Below are 20,973 nucleotides of genomic sequence, written 5' to 3' on the forward strand. Positions count from 1 at the left end.
TTTCCTCAGTTCCCAAACGTTTATTGAGTGTTGTTAAAAGAAAAGGTGATGTAACACAGTGGTGAACATGCCCTTTCCCAACTACTTTGGCACCTGTTGCAGCCATGAAATTCTATGTTAATTATTAAAATTATTATTATGAAATATTATAATTATTAAAAAAATTAAGTTTATGAGTTTGAACATCAAATATCTTGTCTTTGTAGTGCATTCAATTGAATTTGGGTTGAAAAAGATTTGCAAATCATTGTAATCCATTTATATCTACATCTAACACATTTTCCTAACTCATATGGAAACGGGGTTTGTGTATATATATATATATATATATATATATATATATATATATATATATACAAACAAGCTTATCAGTTTGTTCATAGCTCCACCTGGTGTGGCTGTGTGTAGGGTCAGAGTGCTTTGAAAGACAACAATGTTGTGTATTGTTTGTGTGGCTAAAGTGAGAGTTGTGAGAAGCCCGGAGACACAAAAGGCAGCACACGCCCTCAGACTCCCACAGGTTACTTTTTGTTGGCCAAGTGAGGAGTGGGGACGTGGTTTTGCAGCCAGAACGTCTCCCCGTGACAATGTAAGTAAACAACAAACTTTTGATTTTGTCACGTTAAATACATAATTTCATATATTCATGTGAACCGTGTTGATATTTGTTTATTTATTTATTTGTTATTGTTGAGTTAATGATTGAAAAAGGAAGTGAACTATTATGTTAGAAAATATTTCTGGAGAGAAATATAATATATATATATATATATATATATATATATATATATGTATATATATATGTCTTGATTGGATTATCCGGAGAATAGTGCTCGATACCGTGGTAGAGCGCAATATGTAGGTGTGGGAAAAAATCACAAGACTACTTCTATATATATATATATATATATATATATATATATATATATATATATATATATATATATATATATATATATATATATATATACATATACATATGTATGTATATATATATATATATATATATATATATGTATGTATATATGTATATATATATATATATGTGCCTATATATATATATATATATATATATATAAAGCTCTGCTTCTTCCTACTCCTTTTTGAACATGTTAGAACCTGAAACTATAAATATGTGAACATTGTCTACATGTTCAAAACACAATATTTGTCTTTTTTTCGTTACTCATTTGTGGTTGTTTTCACCTTTATGAAACATGTCCGATACAAATACTTACATTAAACATGTGCGATATAAATACTTACGCACTTACATTCAACACGTCCGATACAAATACTTTCATACTTTAATTAAACATCCTTGATAGAAATACTTACATACTTGCACTAAACATGTGTGATATAAATACTTACATGCCGACGTTAAACATGTGCGATATAAACACTTACAGTAAACTTGTGTGATGTAAATATTTAAATACGTGCATTAAATATGTGTGATATAAATACTTACATGCCAACATTAAACATGAGCGATATAAACACTTACATAAAACGTGTGTGATATAAATACTTACATTTAATATGTGCGATATAAATACTTACATACTTACATTAAACATGTTTGATACAAATACATACTTACATTAAACTTGTGTGATACAAATACTTTAATTAAACGTGTGCGATATAAATACTTACCTACTTACATCAAACATGTTTAATGTATGAATATGTATTTATTATATATATATATATATATATATATATATATGTAAATACTTACATAATTACATGTGCAATATAAATACCTGCATACTTACATTAAACTCGTCCGATACAAATACTTACATTAAGCATCTGTGATATAAATACTTACATACTTGCATTAAACATGTGTGATACAAATACTTACATACCTACAATAAACATGTGTGATACAAATACTTACATACCTACAATAAACATGTGCGATACAAATACTTAAACTAAACATGTGCGATATAAATACTTACGTACTTACATTAAACACGTCCGATACAAATACTTGCATTAAACATATCTGATATAAATACTTACATACTTGCATTAAACATGTGTGATATAAATACTTACATGCCAACATTAAACATGAGCGATATAAACACTTACATTAAACGTGTGTGATATAAATACTTACATTTAATATGGTCAATATAAATACTTACATACTTACATCAAACATTTTTGACATAAATACTTAAATACTTACATTAAACTTGTGTGATTCAAATACATAAATTAAACGTGTGCGATATAAATACTTACATACTTACATCAAACATGTTTGATACAAATACTTACATACTTACATCAAACATGTTTGATGCATAAATATGTATATATTACACCTATTATATATATATATAGTTATGTAAATACTTAGATAATTACATGTGCAATATAAATACCTGCATACTTACATTAAACACGTTCGATACAAATACTTACGTACTTACATTAAGCATCTGTGATATAAATACTTACATACTTGCATTAAACATGTGTGATATAAATACTTACATACCTACAATAAACATGTGCGATACAAATACTTACATCAAATGTGTGATATAAACACTTACATTAAACTTGTGTGATATAAATATGTACATAAAAACTGTGCGATATAAATACTTACATATTTACATTGAACTTGTGTAATTCAAATACTTAAATTAAACGTGTGCGATATAAATACTTACACACTTACATCAAACATGTTTGATACAAATAATTAAACAATTACATGTGTGATATAAATACCTGTATACTTACATCAAACACGTCCGATACAAATACTTACGTACTTACATTAAACATCTGTGATTTAAATACTTACATACTTGCATTAAACATGTGTGATATAAATACTTGCATACCTGCATTAAACATGAGCAATACAAATACTTACATTAAATTTGTGTTATACAAATACTTAATTTATATGTGTGTGATATAAATACTTTCATACTTACATCAAACATGTTTGATACAAATACTTACATATTTGAATGTGTGATATAAATACATGCATACTTACATTAAACATGTTTGATACGAATACTTACATGTGTGATATAAATCCCTACATACTTAAATTAAACATGTGCAATATACATACCTGCATACTTACACTAAACATGTTTGATAGAAATACTTACATGTGTGATAGAAATGCCTACATACTTACATTAAACATGTGCGATACAAATACTTACATACTTACATTAAACATGTTTGATACACATACTTACATAATTACATGTGCAATATGAAAACCTGCATACTTACATTACACGTTTCATACAAATACTTACCTACATACTTACATGTGCGATGTAAATACATACCTACTTACATTAAACATGTGATATAAATAAATACAAAGACTTACATACTTACATTAAACATGTTTGATACACATACTTACATAATTACATGTGCAATATAAATACCTGCATACTTACATTAATAATGTTTCATACAAATACTTACATGTGTGATATAAATGCCTACATACTTACATTAAACACATGCGATACAAATACCTACAAACTTACATTAAACCTGTTTGATACACATACTTACATAATTACATGTGCAATATAAATACCTGCATACTTACATTAAACATGTTTGATAGAAATACTCACATACTTACATGTGCGATATAGATATCTTCCTTCTTACATTATACATGTGCGATATAAATACCAACATACTTACATTACACATGTTTAATACAAATACTTACATACTTACATGTCTGATATAAATACCTACCTACTGACATTAAACATGTGCGATACAAACACTTATACTTATATTAAACATGTTTGATACACATACTTACATAATTACATGTGAAATATAAATACCTGCATACTTACATTACACATGTTTGATATAAATACTTACATATTTACATGTGCGATATAGATATATTCCTACTTACATACTTACATGTGTGATATAAATACCTACCTACTGACATTGAACATGTGCAATATAAATACCTGCTTACAATGATATAATCTTTTCAACACAGGATCTGCAGGAACAAAATCCCGATTTCCTTTCAGGTGATTTATTTATTTCTCACTCAGGTCAGAAAAATGTGTTTTCCTTTTATTTGAATGAATTCATGTTTTCATTTCAGGCTTTTGCTGTTCATTGTCTCATCATCTCAGGTAAAACCACAGGAAATAAAGTCCTAAATAACGCATTTGTCATCAAGTTTGCATTGTCTGTTTCTGCTGCAGAACTCAGCTCACTGGGCCTCTGTGCGATGGAAAGTAAGTGGAACATGTGTACAGTGCAAAGTAAGTGGAACGTATGTACAGTAAGTGGAACATGAGTTCAGTGTAAAGTAAGTGGAACATGTGTTCAGTGTATAGTAAGTGGAATATGAGTTCAGTGTAAAGTAAGTGGAACATGTGTTCAGTGCAAAGTAAGTGGAACATGAGTTCAGTGTAAAGTAAGTGGAACATGTGTTCAGTGCAAAGTAAGTGGAACGTATGTACAGTAAGTGGAACATGAGTTCAGTGTAAAGTAAGTGGAACATGTGTTCAGTGTATAGTAAGTGGAATATGAGTTCAGTGTAAAGTAAGTGGAACATGTGTTCAGTGCAAAGTAAGTGGAACATGAGTTCAGTGTAAAGTAAGTGGAACATGTGTTCAGTGCAAAGTAAGTGGAATATGTGTTCAGTGTAGAGTAAGTGGAATATGAGTTCAGTGTAAAGTAAGTGGAATATGTGTTCAGTGTAAAGTAAGTGGAATATGTGTTCAGTGTATAGTAAGTGGAATATGAGTTCAGTGTAAAGTAAGTGGAATATGTGTTCAGTGTAGAGTAAGTGGAATATGAGTTCAGTGTAAAGTAAGTGGAATATGTGTTCAGTGTAAAGTAAGTGGAACATGTGTTCAGTTTAAAGTAAGTAGAATATGTGTTCAGTGTATAGTAAGTGGAATATGTGTTGAGTGTAAAGTAAGTGGAACATGTGTTGAGTGTAAAGTAAGTGGAACATGTGTTCAGTGTAAAGTAAGTGGGACATGTGTTCAGTGTAAAGTAAGTGGAACATGTGTTCAGTGTAAGGTAAGTGGAACATGTGTTCAGTGTACAGTAAATGGAACATGTGTACAGTAAGTGGAATATGTGTTCAGTGTATAGTAAGTGGAATATGTGTTGAGTGTAAAGTAAGTGGAACATGTGTTGAGTGTAAAGTAAGTGGAACATGTGTTCAGTGTAAAGTAAGTGGGACATGTGTTCAGTGTAAAGTAAGTGGAACATGTGTTCAGTGTAAAGTAAGTGGAACATGTGTTCAGTGTAAAGTAAGTGGAACATGTGTTCAGTGTAAGGTAAGTGGAACATGTGTTCAGTGTACAGTAAATGGAACATGTGTACAGTAAGTGGAACATGTGTTCAGTGTAAGGTAAGTGGAATATGTGTTCAGTGTAAAGTAAGTGGAACATGTGTTCAGTGTAAAGTAAGTGGGACATGTGTTCAGTGTAAAGTAAGTGGGACATGTGTTCAGTGTAAAGTAAGTGGGACATGTGTTCAGTGTAAAGTAAGTGGAACATGTGTTCAGTGTAAAGTAAGTGGAACATGTGTTCAGTGTAAGGTAAGTGGAACATGTGTTCAGTGTACAGTAAATGGAACATGTGTACAGTAAGTGGAACATGTGTTCAGTGTAAGGTAAGTGGAATATGTGTTCAGTGTAAAGTAAGTGGAATATGTGTTCAGTTTAAAGTAAGTGGAATATGTGTTCAGTGTAAAAAAAAGTTGAACATGTGTTCAGTGTAAAGTAAGTGGAACATGTGTTCAGTGTAAAGTAAGTGGAACATGTGTTCAGTGTATAGTAAGTGGAACATGTGTACAGTAAGTGGAACGTGTATTTAGTGTAAAGTAAGTGGAACGTGTGTTCAGTGCAAAGTAAGTGGAACATATGTACAGTAAGTGGAACGTGTATTTAGTGTAAAGTAAGTGGAACATGTGTTCAGTGCAAAGTAAGTGGAACATATGTACAGTAAGTGGAAAATGAGTGCAGTGTAAAGTAAATGGAACATGTGTTCAGTGTACAGTAAGTGGAACATGTGTACAGGAAGGGGAACATGTGTCCAGTGTCAAGTGGGATGATGTTTTCAGCTGAGTCATCATGAAATCTTGGCGTCCTCAGCGTGTCACACGGCCTGGTTCGATGACGGCGACCTTTCAGAGGACGGCGACTCCGAGCTCCTGGCGGACTTGAGAAGGAACCACGAGGACAGAATCTGCTCGGAGCCGCTGGACATGACGGCTCAAACCGTCGCTGGACTCCAATCTCAGCTCACCAAGAACGTCTTTCACACGTAACAATTTGATATTTCACCTCAACAAATTTAAACTGAAAAATCTAAACATTTTGGTATTTTACTATTTTTCAAACTACTACAATATTTTTTTTTTCAACTTTAGGGTTTCCCTCAAGTTTTGCTCTGGGTCTCAGCCAAAATTTTTTTCAAAATAAGTCATGTATTATTTTGTTTTTAATGTTTGTATTCAACACTTTTCCACTTTTTATTTTTTATTTTTATTTTTTATTTGTATGCACTTTTCATCAAAAAAAAATGTTTACTGCAAAGTAACTGGGGCCTTGAATAGGTCAATAATTCATGACGATATAGATTAATTTTTTTTTTTTTTTAATTTATTTATAACAAAAACAAAAAACAATTAAAAAAAACACACTAAAATTATTGGGGATCCAAAGGGGTCCTCCTAATTATTGAATGCTATATTTAAAAAAAATATATATATTTTCCCCCCCAAAAATATGCTATATTTTTCAAAACAAAATGCTATATTTTCCCCAAAAATATGCTCTCTTTTCCCCCAAAATATGCTATATTTTCACCCCAAATATGCAATATTTTTCCCCAAAATATGCAATATTTTACTAAGGAATATGCAATATTTTCCCCAAAAATATGCTATAGTTTTCCCCAAAATATGCTATATTTTCCCAAAAATATGCAATATTTTTCCACAAAATATGCAATATTTTCCTAAAGAATATGCAATATTTTCCCAAAAAATATGCAATATTTTCCCCCAAATATTCAATATTTTCCCCAAAAATATGCTATATTTTCCCCCAAAATATGCAATATTTTCCCCAAAATCTGTAATATTTTCCCCAAAATATGCAATATTTTCCCAGAAAATGTGCAATATTTTCCAAAAAATAGGATATATTTTCCCCCAAAATATGCTATATTTTTCCCCAAAATATGCTCTCTTTTCCCCCAAAATATGCAATATTTTCCTAAAGAATATGCAATATTTTCCCCAAAAATATGCTATGTCTCTCCCCAAAATATGCTATATTTTTCCACAAAATATGCTATATTTTGCAAAAAATATGCAATATTTTCCTAAAAAATATGCAATATTTTCCCAAAAAATATTCAATATTTTTCCCCCAAATATTCAATATTTTCCCCAAAAAATATGCTTTGTTTTCCCCCAAAATATGCAGTATTTCCCCCAAAAATATGCAATATTTTTCCCAAAAATATGCAATATTTTCCCCAAAAATATGCTATAATTTTCTAAACAAAATGCTATATTTTTCCCAAAAATATGCTCTCTTTTCCACCAAAATATGCAATATTTTCCTAAAGAATATGCAATATTTTCCCCCAAAATATGCAATATTTTCCTAAAGAATATGCAATATTTTCCCCCAAAATATGCAATATTTTTCCCCAAAATATGCAATATTTTTCCCCAAAATATGCAATATTTTCCTAAAGAATATGCAATATTTTCCCCAAAATATTCAATACTTTCCCCCAAAAATATGCAATATTTTTTCCAAAAAATATGCTACATACTTTTCCCGAAAATATGCAATATTTTCCCAGAAAATGTGCAATATTTTCCAAAAAATAGGAAATATTTTCCCCAAAAATATGGTATATTTTTCTTAACAAAATGCTTTATTTTTCCCAAAAATTAGCTCTCTTTTCCCCCAAAATATGCAATATTTTCCTAAAGAATATGCAATATTTCCCCCAAAATATGCTATATTTTGCAAAAAATATGCAATATTTTTCCCCAAAATATGCAATATTTTTCCCCAAAATATGCAATATTTTCTTAAAGAATATATGCAATATTTTCCCCAAAAATATGCTATATTTTTCCCCAAAATATGCTATGTTTTCCCCCAAAATATGCAATATTTTCCCCCAAAATATGCAATATTTTTCCCGAAAATATGCAATATTTTCCCCAAAAATATGCTATACTTTTCCCCCAAATATGCAATATTTTCCTAAAGAATATGCAATATTTTCCCAAAAAATATGCTATATTTTTCCCCAAAATATTAAATATTTTCCTAAAATATATGCAAGATTTTCCTAAAGAATATGCAATATTTTCCCCCAAAAAATGTTATATTTTCCCCAAAAATACACAATATTCTTCCCAAAATTATGCAATATTTTACCCAAAAATATGCAATATTTTCCCCCCAAAAAATGCTATATACTTTTCCCGAAAATATGCAATATTTTCCCTAAAAATATGCAATATCTTCCCAGAAAATGTGCAATATTTTCCCAAAAATATGCAATATTTTCCCAAAAATTAATGTGACGTAATTAGAGCCTTAAGTAGGTCAATAATTCATTAGGACATTGATTTTTAATTTATTATTAGTTAATGAGCAATTTTACAGAAAAATCTGCCAACATGGCGACAAAAAGTAGCAATTTCTGACTTAAATAACATGATAGAGTCAAAAATGGCATATTGCCTGCTTGCTCTTTTTTTTTTTTTACGTTTTTATTCTTTATATGGTAATTTTCGATTTGGCCACGGCCAAGAATCATACATGCTTGTATTATTTAGTAGTGTGGAATGTTAGAAACGGTTTAATCAAGTAAAAATGAGTCAAACTAAAACAATGGTACTTATGAAAAACATTCATTTATTTATTATTAAAAGTGTGGAATGGACTTATGCTGTCTTCAAATCGTGGTAATTGTTTGTTACTGGATACTTTCTGATACTGCCTTGCAAACGTTGTATGTGTAAGTAATACCCAACTATAATTATTTGATACTTGTTTATATTGATATTTGTGCTATTATACACTGCAATATTGTTCAGTTACTAAGAGTGTGAATCTTTGGGCGCCTAAGATTCGATTCGATCTGATTCCGATTTCTGCGGCGGCGATTCTATTCGTAACCGACTCCTGATTCAAACCGGTTCTCTATGGTATAATAATTATTTAATGACAGGTTACAGGTTGGACGAGCTCCTTCTGGTTGCTTGAAGGTTGTCAGGACTTGGAATAAGGAGTGGACCCAGACGCAGAGATGAGGTTCTAATAAAGCTTTTATTTTGAAAACAACTTTTACACCTCCAGAGTCAGAGTATTACGCACTTAATGATTAACAAAAAATCCGCGGAAATAATTCCGAAAAAAGATCAAACAAAAATGACTCCAAAGAATAGGAGGAAACAACTCCAATTAAAGTCATTTCTACTATAAAAAATAACACAAAGCGCTCCAACAAAAGGAAGAACAAAAAAAGCTATAAATTAATACTCGATAAAGATAAACAAAAAAATCACTCAATCTTTGAGGAAGAAAAGGAATTTAGAAAAATACAAAAACTCGCCAAAAAGGTTGGACGAAGGCTAGAATAACAAAGGTTGCTCAAAGGAGGAAAAAAGTAAAAATTTAAAATTACAGCAATAGATTTCTTGTTCCAAGGAAGTAAACATGGACATGGACATGGAAATGGATGCTAGTTTGACTCAAAAGCTCGAGACCATCTGGCACAGGACAAGGGGGGGCATGAGCTTAAATAGAACATGATGGCAATGGGACACAGGTGGAAACAATCAAGGGTCAGGGATGACGTCAGACTGGTGACACAAGAGGAAGGGATTGTGATCTGAAACAAGAGGAGTTGCTTTTCAAAATAAAATATGCAAATCACAAAACAGAAAAAACCAAGACAAGACTTCCCTCACCACGGTGTGGCAAAGGTGGCTTAAAATGTATTTTTGGAAATGGATTCTTCTGAATAAAATTGAAAAAATTAAGAATGTGTTTTAAAATCTGTTTTTTTTTATTATGAATGGATTTATATGACTACAAATTGCGATTTGATGTGAATTAATATTTGCGTGCCCCTATTAATCACTACTATACATGCCTAGCTTGTGTACTACTGTGTGCTTGGCTGTTGTGTAGCGGTTCCTAGCCTACGGCTTTAGTAAAACAAAATTAATTGTGTGCTTATTGTGACACTTGGCTGGCATCGTGGTGTGGTTTTGTTCTCTCAATAGAGGCAGTCGGAATGGACGCAGCGTGAAGGCAAGAACTGAGGATTTATCATCACTACAAAAAACGGACTAGGAACAGAAAACACTTGCACAAAGGCACTAAAGACAAAACTAACACAAAGCGCTAGCATATGAGCTAAGGACAAGCAACAGAATAGCGTGGAAGCTAAAGTACACAAAGTCTTTACCACAAGCGGGGATAGCGACGTCACCTGTTGCATCAAATAGCGAATTAGACTGCGAGATCGAACGACAAAAAAGGGCACGCTTAAATAGAGACAGAAATCAAGAGGCAGGTGCGCGTCAAAAACACAAGGCAGGTGACACTAGTACGTATCTATGACAACAGAACAAAACAGGAAGTGCCACCAGGAACTAAGGAAGACAAAATACTAACAGGATGTTATACAAAACAGAACAAAACCAGAATATCCGCTGCTCGGATCATGGCACTTATTGGAGGATATTTAAAGTTAAAGTAGCAATGATTGTCACACACACATTAGTTTGGCGATATTATTCTCTGCATTTGGCCCATCACCCTTGATCACCCCCTGAGGGGTGAGGGGAGCAGTGAGCAGCAGCGGTAGTCTCGCCCGGGAACCATTTTTGCTGATTTAACCCCCAATTCCAACCTTTGATGCTGAGTGCATTTAGATTTTGTATCAGAATTTTTAGATGCAAGCTGATATTATCTGTTTTTTTTCTGATATCAGACTGATATCCGATGTCAATACCAGCTCTAAATAGAAATCTTTGGACCAAATACTAAAATTAAAGTTCTACATGTTTCTGATCCAGAGAGTTTAGCATAAATCCTCAGACCAGTATCGCATGTTAACTCATACAATAGTTTGAAATACATCGCATGATCCGGTGTAGCTGCAGGTCAAAAGTTTATTGGGTCCGATTACAAGAGTGGAGCAGATTGTGTGATATCGTATGGTTGTTTTTCAGCCACAGTGCATCAGAGGGTCTTTCCTGCCTCAACGCGGAGCAGGAGACGGACAGTCCGTGCACGGACTACAAGGTCCAGTTCACCTGCGCAGGAGAGTTCTGCTCATGTACGTACGGCTCGCGCCCAAATAGAACGACCCGGTCTGCGGGCTGAAGGTGCCGCTCTGATTCTCGCAGCGTGTCGCACCAGCTGGTTCGATCAGGACGACCCGGACGGGAATGGAGACTTTGAGAACCTCGGTGATCTCCTCCGGAGGAACCCTGGGCAGATCTGTCCTCGTCCCATCGCCATCGAAGTTCGGACCGTCTCGGGAGACTCGGCCTGGAGTACCTCTGAGACATTTCTGAGGTGGGACAGTTATTCCACGTGTGAGGAGGTATGATCTTCACTTTGTTCCTCTTCCTCACAGCCTGGACACCGCCTATGGATTCGCTTGTATCAACGCCCGCCAGAACGACAGCAGCTGTGAGGACTACAAGGTCCGCTTTACCTGTCCTGAAGACTTCTGTCAAGGTGTGTTCGGTTTTAAGGCCTTCTCAATGCAACCAGAACCTGTTTTGAGAAATTTTCAGGATATGTTATGTCCAATAACACATCGCCAGAATCGGTTTGAATCAAGAATCGACTCTGAATCGCAATCAGATGGAATCATTAGATGTACAAAGATTTACTTATATGACCTACTGCAAACAACCTTCCCTAGTCATGGTGCAAAAATAAATAAATCTAACCAACAGAAAATGTCAACAAACAATGTTGTGAAACTTTGTGGATATTTCAAAAAATAAAACGTCCAATCACCATAAAGATATCAAAAGTACACCAATTTTGATATCTTTATGGGTCGGCATGACTTTAAAAAGGAATCTTTCCCGCAGAGAGAGTGCAGTCATGATAAAACTCTAGAAACTTTGATGCTACTTTTTGTCACCACGTAGTGGACAACATGAGTTTTTTATGTTAATTACCTTAATTCAAGCTCCGAATAGTAATATGCGCAATATACGGCCTACTGCAAACAACTGTCCTTAGTCATGGTGCAAAAATAAATTAATCTAACTAACAGAAAATGTCAACAGACAAGGTCGTGGAACTTTGTGGATATCATAAAAAAAACCCTGTCCAAATCACCATAAAAAAATCAAAACTACACCAATTTTGTTGGATGGACAAAGAGTCGTCATGAGTTTAAAAAGGAATCTTCCCTGTAGTGAGAGTGCAGTCATTATAAAAGTCTGGAAACTTTAATACTAATTTTTGTCGCCACATAGTGGACAAAATTTGTTTTTTCAAGTTAATTACTTTAATCATGCTCTGAATAATAATATGTGCAACATTTACTTATACGACCTACTGCAAACAACCTTCCCTAGACATGGTGCAAAAAAATAATAAATCTAACCAACAGAAAATGTCAACAGAAAATATCTACAAACAAGGTCGCGGAACATTGTGGATATAATTAAATAAAAAAAATAAAAAAATGTCCGATCACCATAAAAATATCAAAATTAAACCAATTTTGTTCGTCATGACTTTAAGAAGCAATTGCCCACAGGGAGAGTGCAGTCATTATAAAAGCCTGGAAACGTTGATGCTACTTTTTGTAGCCACGTAGTGGGCAATATGAGTTTTTCTTGTTAATTACCTTAAATTATGCTTTGAATAATAATGTCCGCAACATTTACTTATACGACCTACTGCAAACAACCTTCCCTAGTCATGGTGCAAAAAAAAAATAATAATCTAACTAACAAAAAATGTCAACAGACAATGTCACGGAACTCTGTGGTGATTATACAGAACATCCAATCACCAAAATTACACCAACTTAAGTTACATGCTACACACGCAACATTTACCATGCGCAACATTTACTTATAAAACCTACTGCAAACAACCTTCCCTACTCATAGTGCAAAAAAATCCAACCAACAGAACATGTCAACAGACACGGATTATATATATATATATATATATATATATATATATATATATATATATATATATATGTATATATATATATATATATATATATATATATATATATATATATATATACATATATATATATATATATAAATGTCCAATAACCATAAAAATATCAACATTACACCAATTTAGGTTAGATGCACAAAGAGTCACAGTCCGAGTTTTACGTGTTCCTTGTAACCTCAAAAAGTGCTAAATTTCTTGTAAAAAAAAAAAATGCTGTATTGATGTTTTACTTATTTCATAGCACTAAGACTTAGAAGCAGAAACTCCATTAGGGGGTGTCCAAACTTTGGACTTCTTTAAAGTTGCCCTCGAGACGTCATGAGTTTAAAAAGGAATCTTGCCCGCAGGGAGATTGCAGTCATTATAAACGTCAACTTTAATGTCACTTTTTATCGCCACTTAGTGGACAACATGAGTTTTTCAGGTTAATTACCTTAAGTTGCGCTCTGATCACTTCCGTGCGCAACATTTACTTGTACGACCTACTGCAAAGAACCTTCCCTAGTCATGGTGCGAAAACAATAAATAAAAGATCTAACCAACAGAAAATATCAACAGACAAGGTCACGGAACTTTGTGGATACTAGAAAAAAAAAAAAACGTCCAATCACCATAAAAATATCAACATTACACAAATTTAAATTTTGTCGCCACCTCGTGGACAACATGGGTTTTTCAGGTTATTTTACCTTACATTATGCTCTGATTACTGCCGTGCGCAACATTTACTTATACGGCCTACTGCAAACAACCTTCCCTAGTCATGGTGCCAAAATATAAATGTATCTAATAAACAGAAAATGTCAACAGACAAGGTCACGGAACTTTGTGGATACTAGAAAAAAAAAAAAAACGTCCAATCACCATAAAAATATCAAAATTACACAAATTTAAATTTTGTCGCCACCTCATGGACAACATGGGTTTTCAGGTTATTTTACCTTACATTATGCTATGATTACTGCCGTGTGCAACATTTACTTATACGACCTACTGCGAACAACCTTCCCTAGTCATTGTGCCAAAATATAAATGTATCTAATAAACAGAAAATGTCAACAGACAAGGTCACGGAACTTTGTGGATTTTATTAAAAAAAAAAAACGTCCAATCACCATAAAAATATCAAAATTACACAAATGTAATTTTTCTCGCCACCTCAAGGACAGCATGAGTTTTTTCAGGTTAATTACCTTAGATTGCGCTCTAATCACTGCCGTGCGCAACGTTTACTTATGCGACCTACTGCAAACAACCTTCCCTAGTCATGGTGCCAAAACAATAAATAAAAGATCCAACCAACAGAAAATGTTAACAGACAAAGTCACGGAACTTTGTGGACATTGTAGAAAAAAAAATAAAGAATAAAATAAACGTCCAATCACCATAAAAATATCAAAATTACACACATTTAATTTTTGTTGTCACCTCGTGGACAACATGAGTTTTTCAGGTTAATTACATTAAATTATGCTCTGATAACTGCCATGCGCAACATTTACCTATACGACCTTCTGCAAACAACCTCCCTAGTCATGGTGCCAAAGAAAAATAAAAAATCTAACCAACAGTAAATTTCAACAAACAAGGTCACGGAACTGTGTGGATAATATAAAAAAAAACGTCTAATCACCATGAAAATATCAAAATTACACTTCTTAAATTTTGTTGCCACCTCGTGGACAACAAGAGTGTTTCAGGGTAATTACCTTAAATTACACTGTAATTACTACACCCCTGCGCAACATTACTTATACGACCTACTGCAAATAACCTTCCCTAGTCATGGTGTTGAAAATTTTTAAAAAAAAATCTAACCAACAGAAAATGTCAACAGACAAGGTCACGGAATTTTGTGGATATTATAAGAATAAAAAAAAACCTCCAATCACCATAGAAATACTAAAATAACAAAAATGTTTTTGGTGTCACCACCTCGTGGATAACATGAGATTTTAAGGTTAATTGCTGCTATGCGCAACATTTATTTATTTGACCTACCGCAAACAACTTTCCCTAATTATGGTGCCAAAAAAAAAAATTTAACAAACAGAAAATGTCAACAGACAAGGTCACGGAACTTTGTGGATATTGTAAAAATAACAAAACATTAAATCACCATAAAATTATCAAAATTACACAAATTTAATTCCATTACAAAGCATGATGGGAAAAAGGCTAATCACTTTGCACTTTTAGTTGCTTGATACTTCCGATTGATTACAAAACGTGGAAGTAAACAAGGTAGGAGTCCAACTTTCACATACTCTTAATATATTAATAACAATTTTATAACCATTGTATTAATATAGGATAAAACGTGCAGTTCTCCAACTTGTCCACCAGGCTTGGTGACTGAACCCTTTATGATCTTCACCCTCCTCAGTGTCCCAGGAGTGTCGTACCCAGTGGTTCAATAGCGACGACCCGTCGGACGACGGCGACGTGGAGTCCATACATCAACTCCTCAAGTCCTACCCGGGCCAGGTCTGCAGAAACCCGCTCCAAATTGAGGCCAGGACAACGAGCGGACTGTCTTCCGAGTTCACGGCGGACGTCTTCCTCACGTGAGTCCGAGGCCTCGTTCGCGGTCCGCTCAGACAAATTCCCGACTCTCTGATCGCCCGTCGCAGCCATGACGTGACTTTCGGCTTGGCGTGCATCAACAACCAGCAGAAGAGTCAACAGTGCGAGGACTATGAGGTCATGCTGGACTGTCCCTCGGACTTCTGCCACGGTGAGTTTCGCCGTGTCCACACACACAAAAAAAGTAAACGGCCGTATTAGTAGAGGACTGCACGAAAGAAGTCAAAAGTATGGCTCCACTTTAGCTCGATGCTAAGATTCATTGGATATGCCATATACATGCTACTGATTAGCATTGGCGATTTTACACGGCGATTTCAACACCTTCAAATTGCAAACAAAAACTTTAACGCAGATGCACGTTAAATTCAATCAGCTGGACTTCTGCCAAGGTGAGTTTCGCCATGTCCACACGCAAAAAAAAGTAAACGGCCATATTTGTAGAGGACTGCCTGAAAGAAGTCAAAAGTAAGGCTCCACTTTACCTCGATGCTAATTTACATTGGATATGCCATATACATGCTACTGATTAGCATTGACGATTTTACATGGAGATTTCAACACCTCCAAATTGCAAACAAAAACTTCAACGAAGATGCACGTTAGATTCAATCAGCTGGTACAATACTTACAGTACGAACACTTTGTAGGACTCAACTCAGGACTACCGTCTTAATGGCAAAGACTACTTCCAAAATGAATGCCTAGTACTTGGTATTGCATGGTTGAGGGGAATGAAAGGTAAAGAAAAGGATGTACCTGACAGGTTGCCGGACACGCTGGTTCGACCTGGACGATCCCACCAGGGAGGGCGACTACGAGACCCTCCTGCAGCTGCTCAGAGTTTACCCCCAGGAGGTCTGCTCTCAGCCTATAGCCGTGGAGGCCATGACGGTGTCGGGCGTCCCCGCATACCTCACTGGGGACGTCTTCCACATGTGAGTCTATACATCTACATCTACATATCTACAGCTTTAAATCTACATTCATATATCTGAAAATGTATATATACATCTACTTCTAAATATATATGGACATAGTCATATATACATATATATATGTATATATATATATACATACATACATATATCTATATATATATATACACATACATATATATACATACTGTATCTACATATCTCAATATACAGTTGTGCTTATATGTTTAAAAACTCGACCATGCAGCCCATTTTTCTTCAAGTGCCTCCTTGTTGTGCATCTTGAAACAATTTTTCAGAGAGTCCTGTATATCAGCTGAAGTTATTTGTGTTTTTTTCTTTGCACCTCAAAACACTTTCCTGGCAGTTGTGGCTGAAATCTTTGCTGGTCCCTCATTTTCCAGTTCTTTAATCAACGTTCGAACACTGCTGATTGGCATTCCCGATTCCTTTGGATATCTTTTTATACCCCTTTTTCCTGTTTTATGCAGTCCAATTACCTTTTTCTCGCAGATCCTTAGACAATTATTTCACCTTCCCCGTGACTCTGAATCCAGAAACATCTGTGCAGCACTGAAATAAAATATACAATGGTCTGTCAGAAGCCCAGAAACTCACTGACCTTTTTTGCACACATATTAATGATAAACAAACAGGTCACAGGTGAGGATTGCAACCCTGATTAGCCTTTCAAATTTGTTTGTCAACTTTTGTGAATGTGATCAGATCAAATTCACTGGGGTATGTAATTTTTTACATAGGGTCATTTGGGTATTTTCTTTTGTCATTTTGATTTAAAGAGAGTAAACACCGTTGTTTGCCAATAAATAGCTTCATATTAAGCATGAGTGGAAGAACATTTTTTTGCGTTATCATTCATATTTTCTGAAGAATGGCCAAGAAATCCTAAATTTTCCCAGGGTATGTGAACTTATGAGCACGACTGTATGTATCTAAATCTTTAAAACTACATATATACAGTACATCGACATTCAGATATCTGCAACTGTACATCTGCATCTACTTTTATATAAGTATTTCATCTATATATCTACATCTTTAAATCTACCTCAAATATATATATATATATATATATATATATATATATATATATATATACATACATCACTATCTATGTATCAACATCTTTAATTCTACATATATACATTCATATATATGCAATTATATATCTACATCTAATTCTAAATATGTATTTATATCTATGTATCTACATCCAAACATCACTATCTGTGTATCAACATCTTTAAATCTACATATTTACATTTATATATCTGCAACGATATATCTACATCTACTTGTATGCTTGCATGCTCGAAATAAACTCAAACTCAAACTTCTAAATATATATCTACATCTTTACATCTACATCACATATATATCTACATCTATATATCACCACTTATGTATGTACATCTTAAAATCTACGTGTGTGTGTGTGATTATATACATACATACATACATCATATATGTATATATATATATATATATACACACCTTCATATATCTGCAACTATATATCAACATCGACTTCTAAATATATATCTACATCTATATGTCTACATTTTTACATCAACATTAGCTACATCTATACAACACCTATTTATATACATCTTTAAATCTACATAAATATATACAGACACCTATATATATATATATATTCATATATCTGCATCTGTACATCTACTTGTATATACAGTAAATATAAATCTATTTACTGTACCTACATCTACATATCTACATCTTTGAATGCACATTTATAGATCTACATATTTACATCTTTAAATACACATCTACATATCTACATCTTTAAATGTACATCACATATACATCGGCATTTATATATCACCACCTATGTATCTACACCTTTAAATCTACATGTAAAAGTATATATATCTAAACATATATCCACATCTATACATTTACATCTTTATATCTACATCGCATATATATATTTATATACATCTATACATCACCATCAATGTATCTACATCTTTAAATCTTTAAATCTTCACAGTGTACTGTATAATATCTTAGAGCATATATTTGCATGTGTACATCTACATATGTGTATATATATATATATATACATATATATATATATATATATATATATATATATGTGTATATATATATATATATATGTCAAATAAATGTGTGTACACAATGTTTGTATACATGTATTTCTATATGCAATATATATATATATATACATGTATATACATGTATATACATGTACATGTATACATATATACATGTATTTCTATATGCAATATATGTATATATATATATATATATATATATATATATATATATATATATATATATATATATGTCTTGATTGGATTATCCGGAGAATAGTGCTCGATACCGTGGTAGAGCGCAATATGTAGGTGTGGGAAAAAATCACAAGACTACTTCATCTCTACAGATCTGTTTCATGAGGGGTTCCCTCAATCTCCTGATGATTGAGGGAACCCCTCATGAAACAGATCTGTAGAGATGAAGTAGTCTTGTGATTTTTTCCCACACCTACATATATATATATATATATATATATATATATATACATATATATATATATATATATATATATATGTATGTCAAATAAATGTGTATACACAATATGTTTGTATACATGTATTTCTATATGCAACGTGTACTTGGCAGGTACGATGCCAGCGTGGGTTTTGCGTGTGTGAACGACGGCCAGCCGAGTGGCAAACGTTGCCATGACTACAAGGTGAGATTCACCTGCCTGCCTGCCTTCTGCTCTGCATGAAACAGCTGCAATATTACAAATATGACAAAAAAATATGATACAATTATGATGTCTGTGTATTTGCGTGTGTGTGTAACAAATAAACTCTGATGTCCCTTGGATGGAGGAAACATGGTGCAGTTTTCTTGCAGAACAGCAGGGGGCGTGCTTGTATTTGCACACCACCCATCCATCCATCCAACCATATTTTTTTTTTTTACCGCTTGTCCCTTTTGGAGTCAACGGGGGTGCTGGGGCCCATCACGGCTGCATTCGGGCGGCGGAAGGCGGCTTACACATTTGCACACATTTACTGCAATCTAGAACCATTACATTCATAAAGTGTACTTAAGTGCTGCATGTGACATACAATACATTTTAATATATATATATATATATATATATATATATATATATATATATATATATATATATATATATATATATATATATGTATATATATATGTATATATATATGTATATATATATATATATATGTATATATATATATATATATGTATATATATATATATATATATATATATATATATATATATATATATATATGTAACCCACAATGTCACTGCCTCTCGACACACCCTTGGACTCTGCGTTGTGTTTTTAGTGTTTATAAGGTGGGTTGTTGTGCGGAGAGATTGGACACTGGACACAGTGGTTCTGGATTGTGGATGAGACCTTGTTGCATTTATTTGCTCACAGTAGTGGTCCTCTCTGGCTCTGGTCATTAATCTTTTGAGTGGAAAAGAAACACATTCTCCTTTACAAATGTGTCTCAATGCAAAAGAACACATTAACATATGTCAACAAAAATATATAAATCTTTCTCATATTCAATATGCCCAAATGCTAAATAACAATAAATCACAAATCAGTAGTTCAAACACAGTGACCAGAATAAACATGTAAAAAGCCATCCTTCACAACCCCATTCAATTCCGACTCTACTAATTGTTAACCAACTTACATCAAACATTTAAGTACAAAAACGGAATTGCACATTTCTTCAAAACACATCAAAATGTAAGTAAACACCTTAGCTAACACTGTATTGCAACAAATTCGCTGGATGGGCATTTTAAACTCTAATATCTTATAAAGTGTTCAGACAGTCATAAAACAGGTCTCACCTTTTGAGTGGAAAAGAAACACATTGTCAAAGATAGCTCCTAGACTATGGTGTCCACTGAGGGACAAAAAGGTGAGGTGTGCTGAACCCACAGGTAAAAATCAAAAGAATAGCGACATCCAGTGCTCATAAAGAGGTACTGTCTTATACATTACCAGGCTACTGCCTTACATCTATATATATATATTTATGTACATACATATATACTGTATATATA

General features: G+C 33.3%; 2 protein-coding genes across 2 annotated transcripts; both read left to right on the forward strand.

The window, feature by feature from the left end:
* The first annotated feature begins 522 nt into the window (after window positions 1-522).
* On the forward strand, window positions 523-15,877 carry LOC133554008 (uncharacterized). The gene is made up of 9 exons (XM_061902330.1): window positions 523-589; window positions 4,052-4,085; window positions 4,163-4,193; window positions 4,266-4,298; window positions 6,176-6,347; window positions 11,308-11,414; window positions 11,485-11,656; window positions 11,718-11,821; window positions 15,693-15,877. Coding segments are annotated over exons 1-9 (840 nt in total). The 5' UTR covers window positions 523-587.
* LOC133553897 (cartilage intermediate layer protein 1-like) lies at window positions 15,638-19,740 on the forward strand. Its single transcript, XM_061902235.1, has 4 exons — window positions 15,638-15,873; window positions 15,940-16,043; window positions 16,659-16,830; window positions 19,519-19,740. The coding sequence occupies exons 2-4, from the start codon at window positions 16,013-16,015 to the stop codon at window positions 19,628-19,630; spliced, it is 315 nt and encodes a 104-aa protein (XP_061758219.1). The 5' UTR covers window positions 15,638-15,873; window positions 15,940-16,012; the 3' UTR covers window positions 19,631-19,740.
* Window positions 19,741-20,973: the final 1,233 nt, after the last annotated feature.

This window comes from Nerophis ophidion, linkage group LG06 (assembly GCF_033978795.1).
Source record: "Nerophis ophidion isolate RoL-2023_Sa linkage group LG06, RoL_Noph_v1.0, whole genome shotgun sequence".
NCBI lineage: Eukaryota > Metazoa > Chordata > Actinopteri > Syngnathiformes > Syngnathidae > Nerophis > Nerophis ophidion.

Excerpts from the sequence above, each read along its gene's own strand:
- LOC133554008 (XM_061902330.1), top strand. Across the intron at positions 4,086-4,162 it reads AAATCCCGATTTCCTTTCAG|GCTTTTGCTGTTCATTGTCT; the intron begins GTGATTTATTTA and ends TTTTCATTTCAG. Across the intron at positions 11,822-15,692 it reads TCCTGAAGACTTCTGTCAAG|TGTCCCAGGAGTGTCGTACC; the intron begins GTGTGTTCGGTT and ends CACCCTCCTCAG.
- LOC133553897 (XM_061902235.1), top strand. The coding sequence starts at position 16,013 with ATGCTGGACTGTCCCTCGGACTTCTGCCACG. Across the intron at positions 16,044-16,658 it reads TCCCTCGGACTTCTGCCACG|GTTGCCGGACACGCTGGTTC; the intron begins GTGAGTTTCGCC and ends TGTACCTGACAG. Across the intron at positions 16,831-19,518 it reads ACTGGGGACGTCTTCCACAT|GTACGATGCCAGCGTGGGTT; the intron begins GTGAGTCTATAC and ends TGTACTTGGCAG.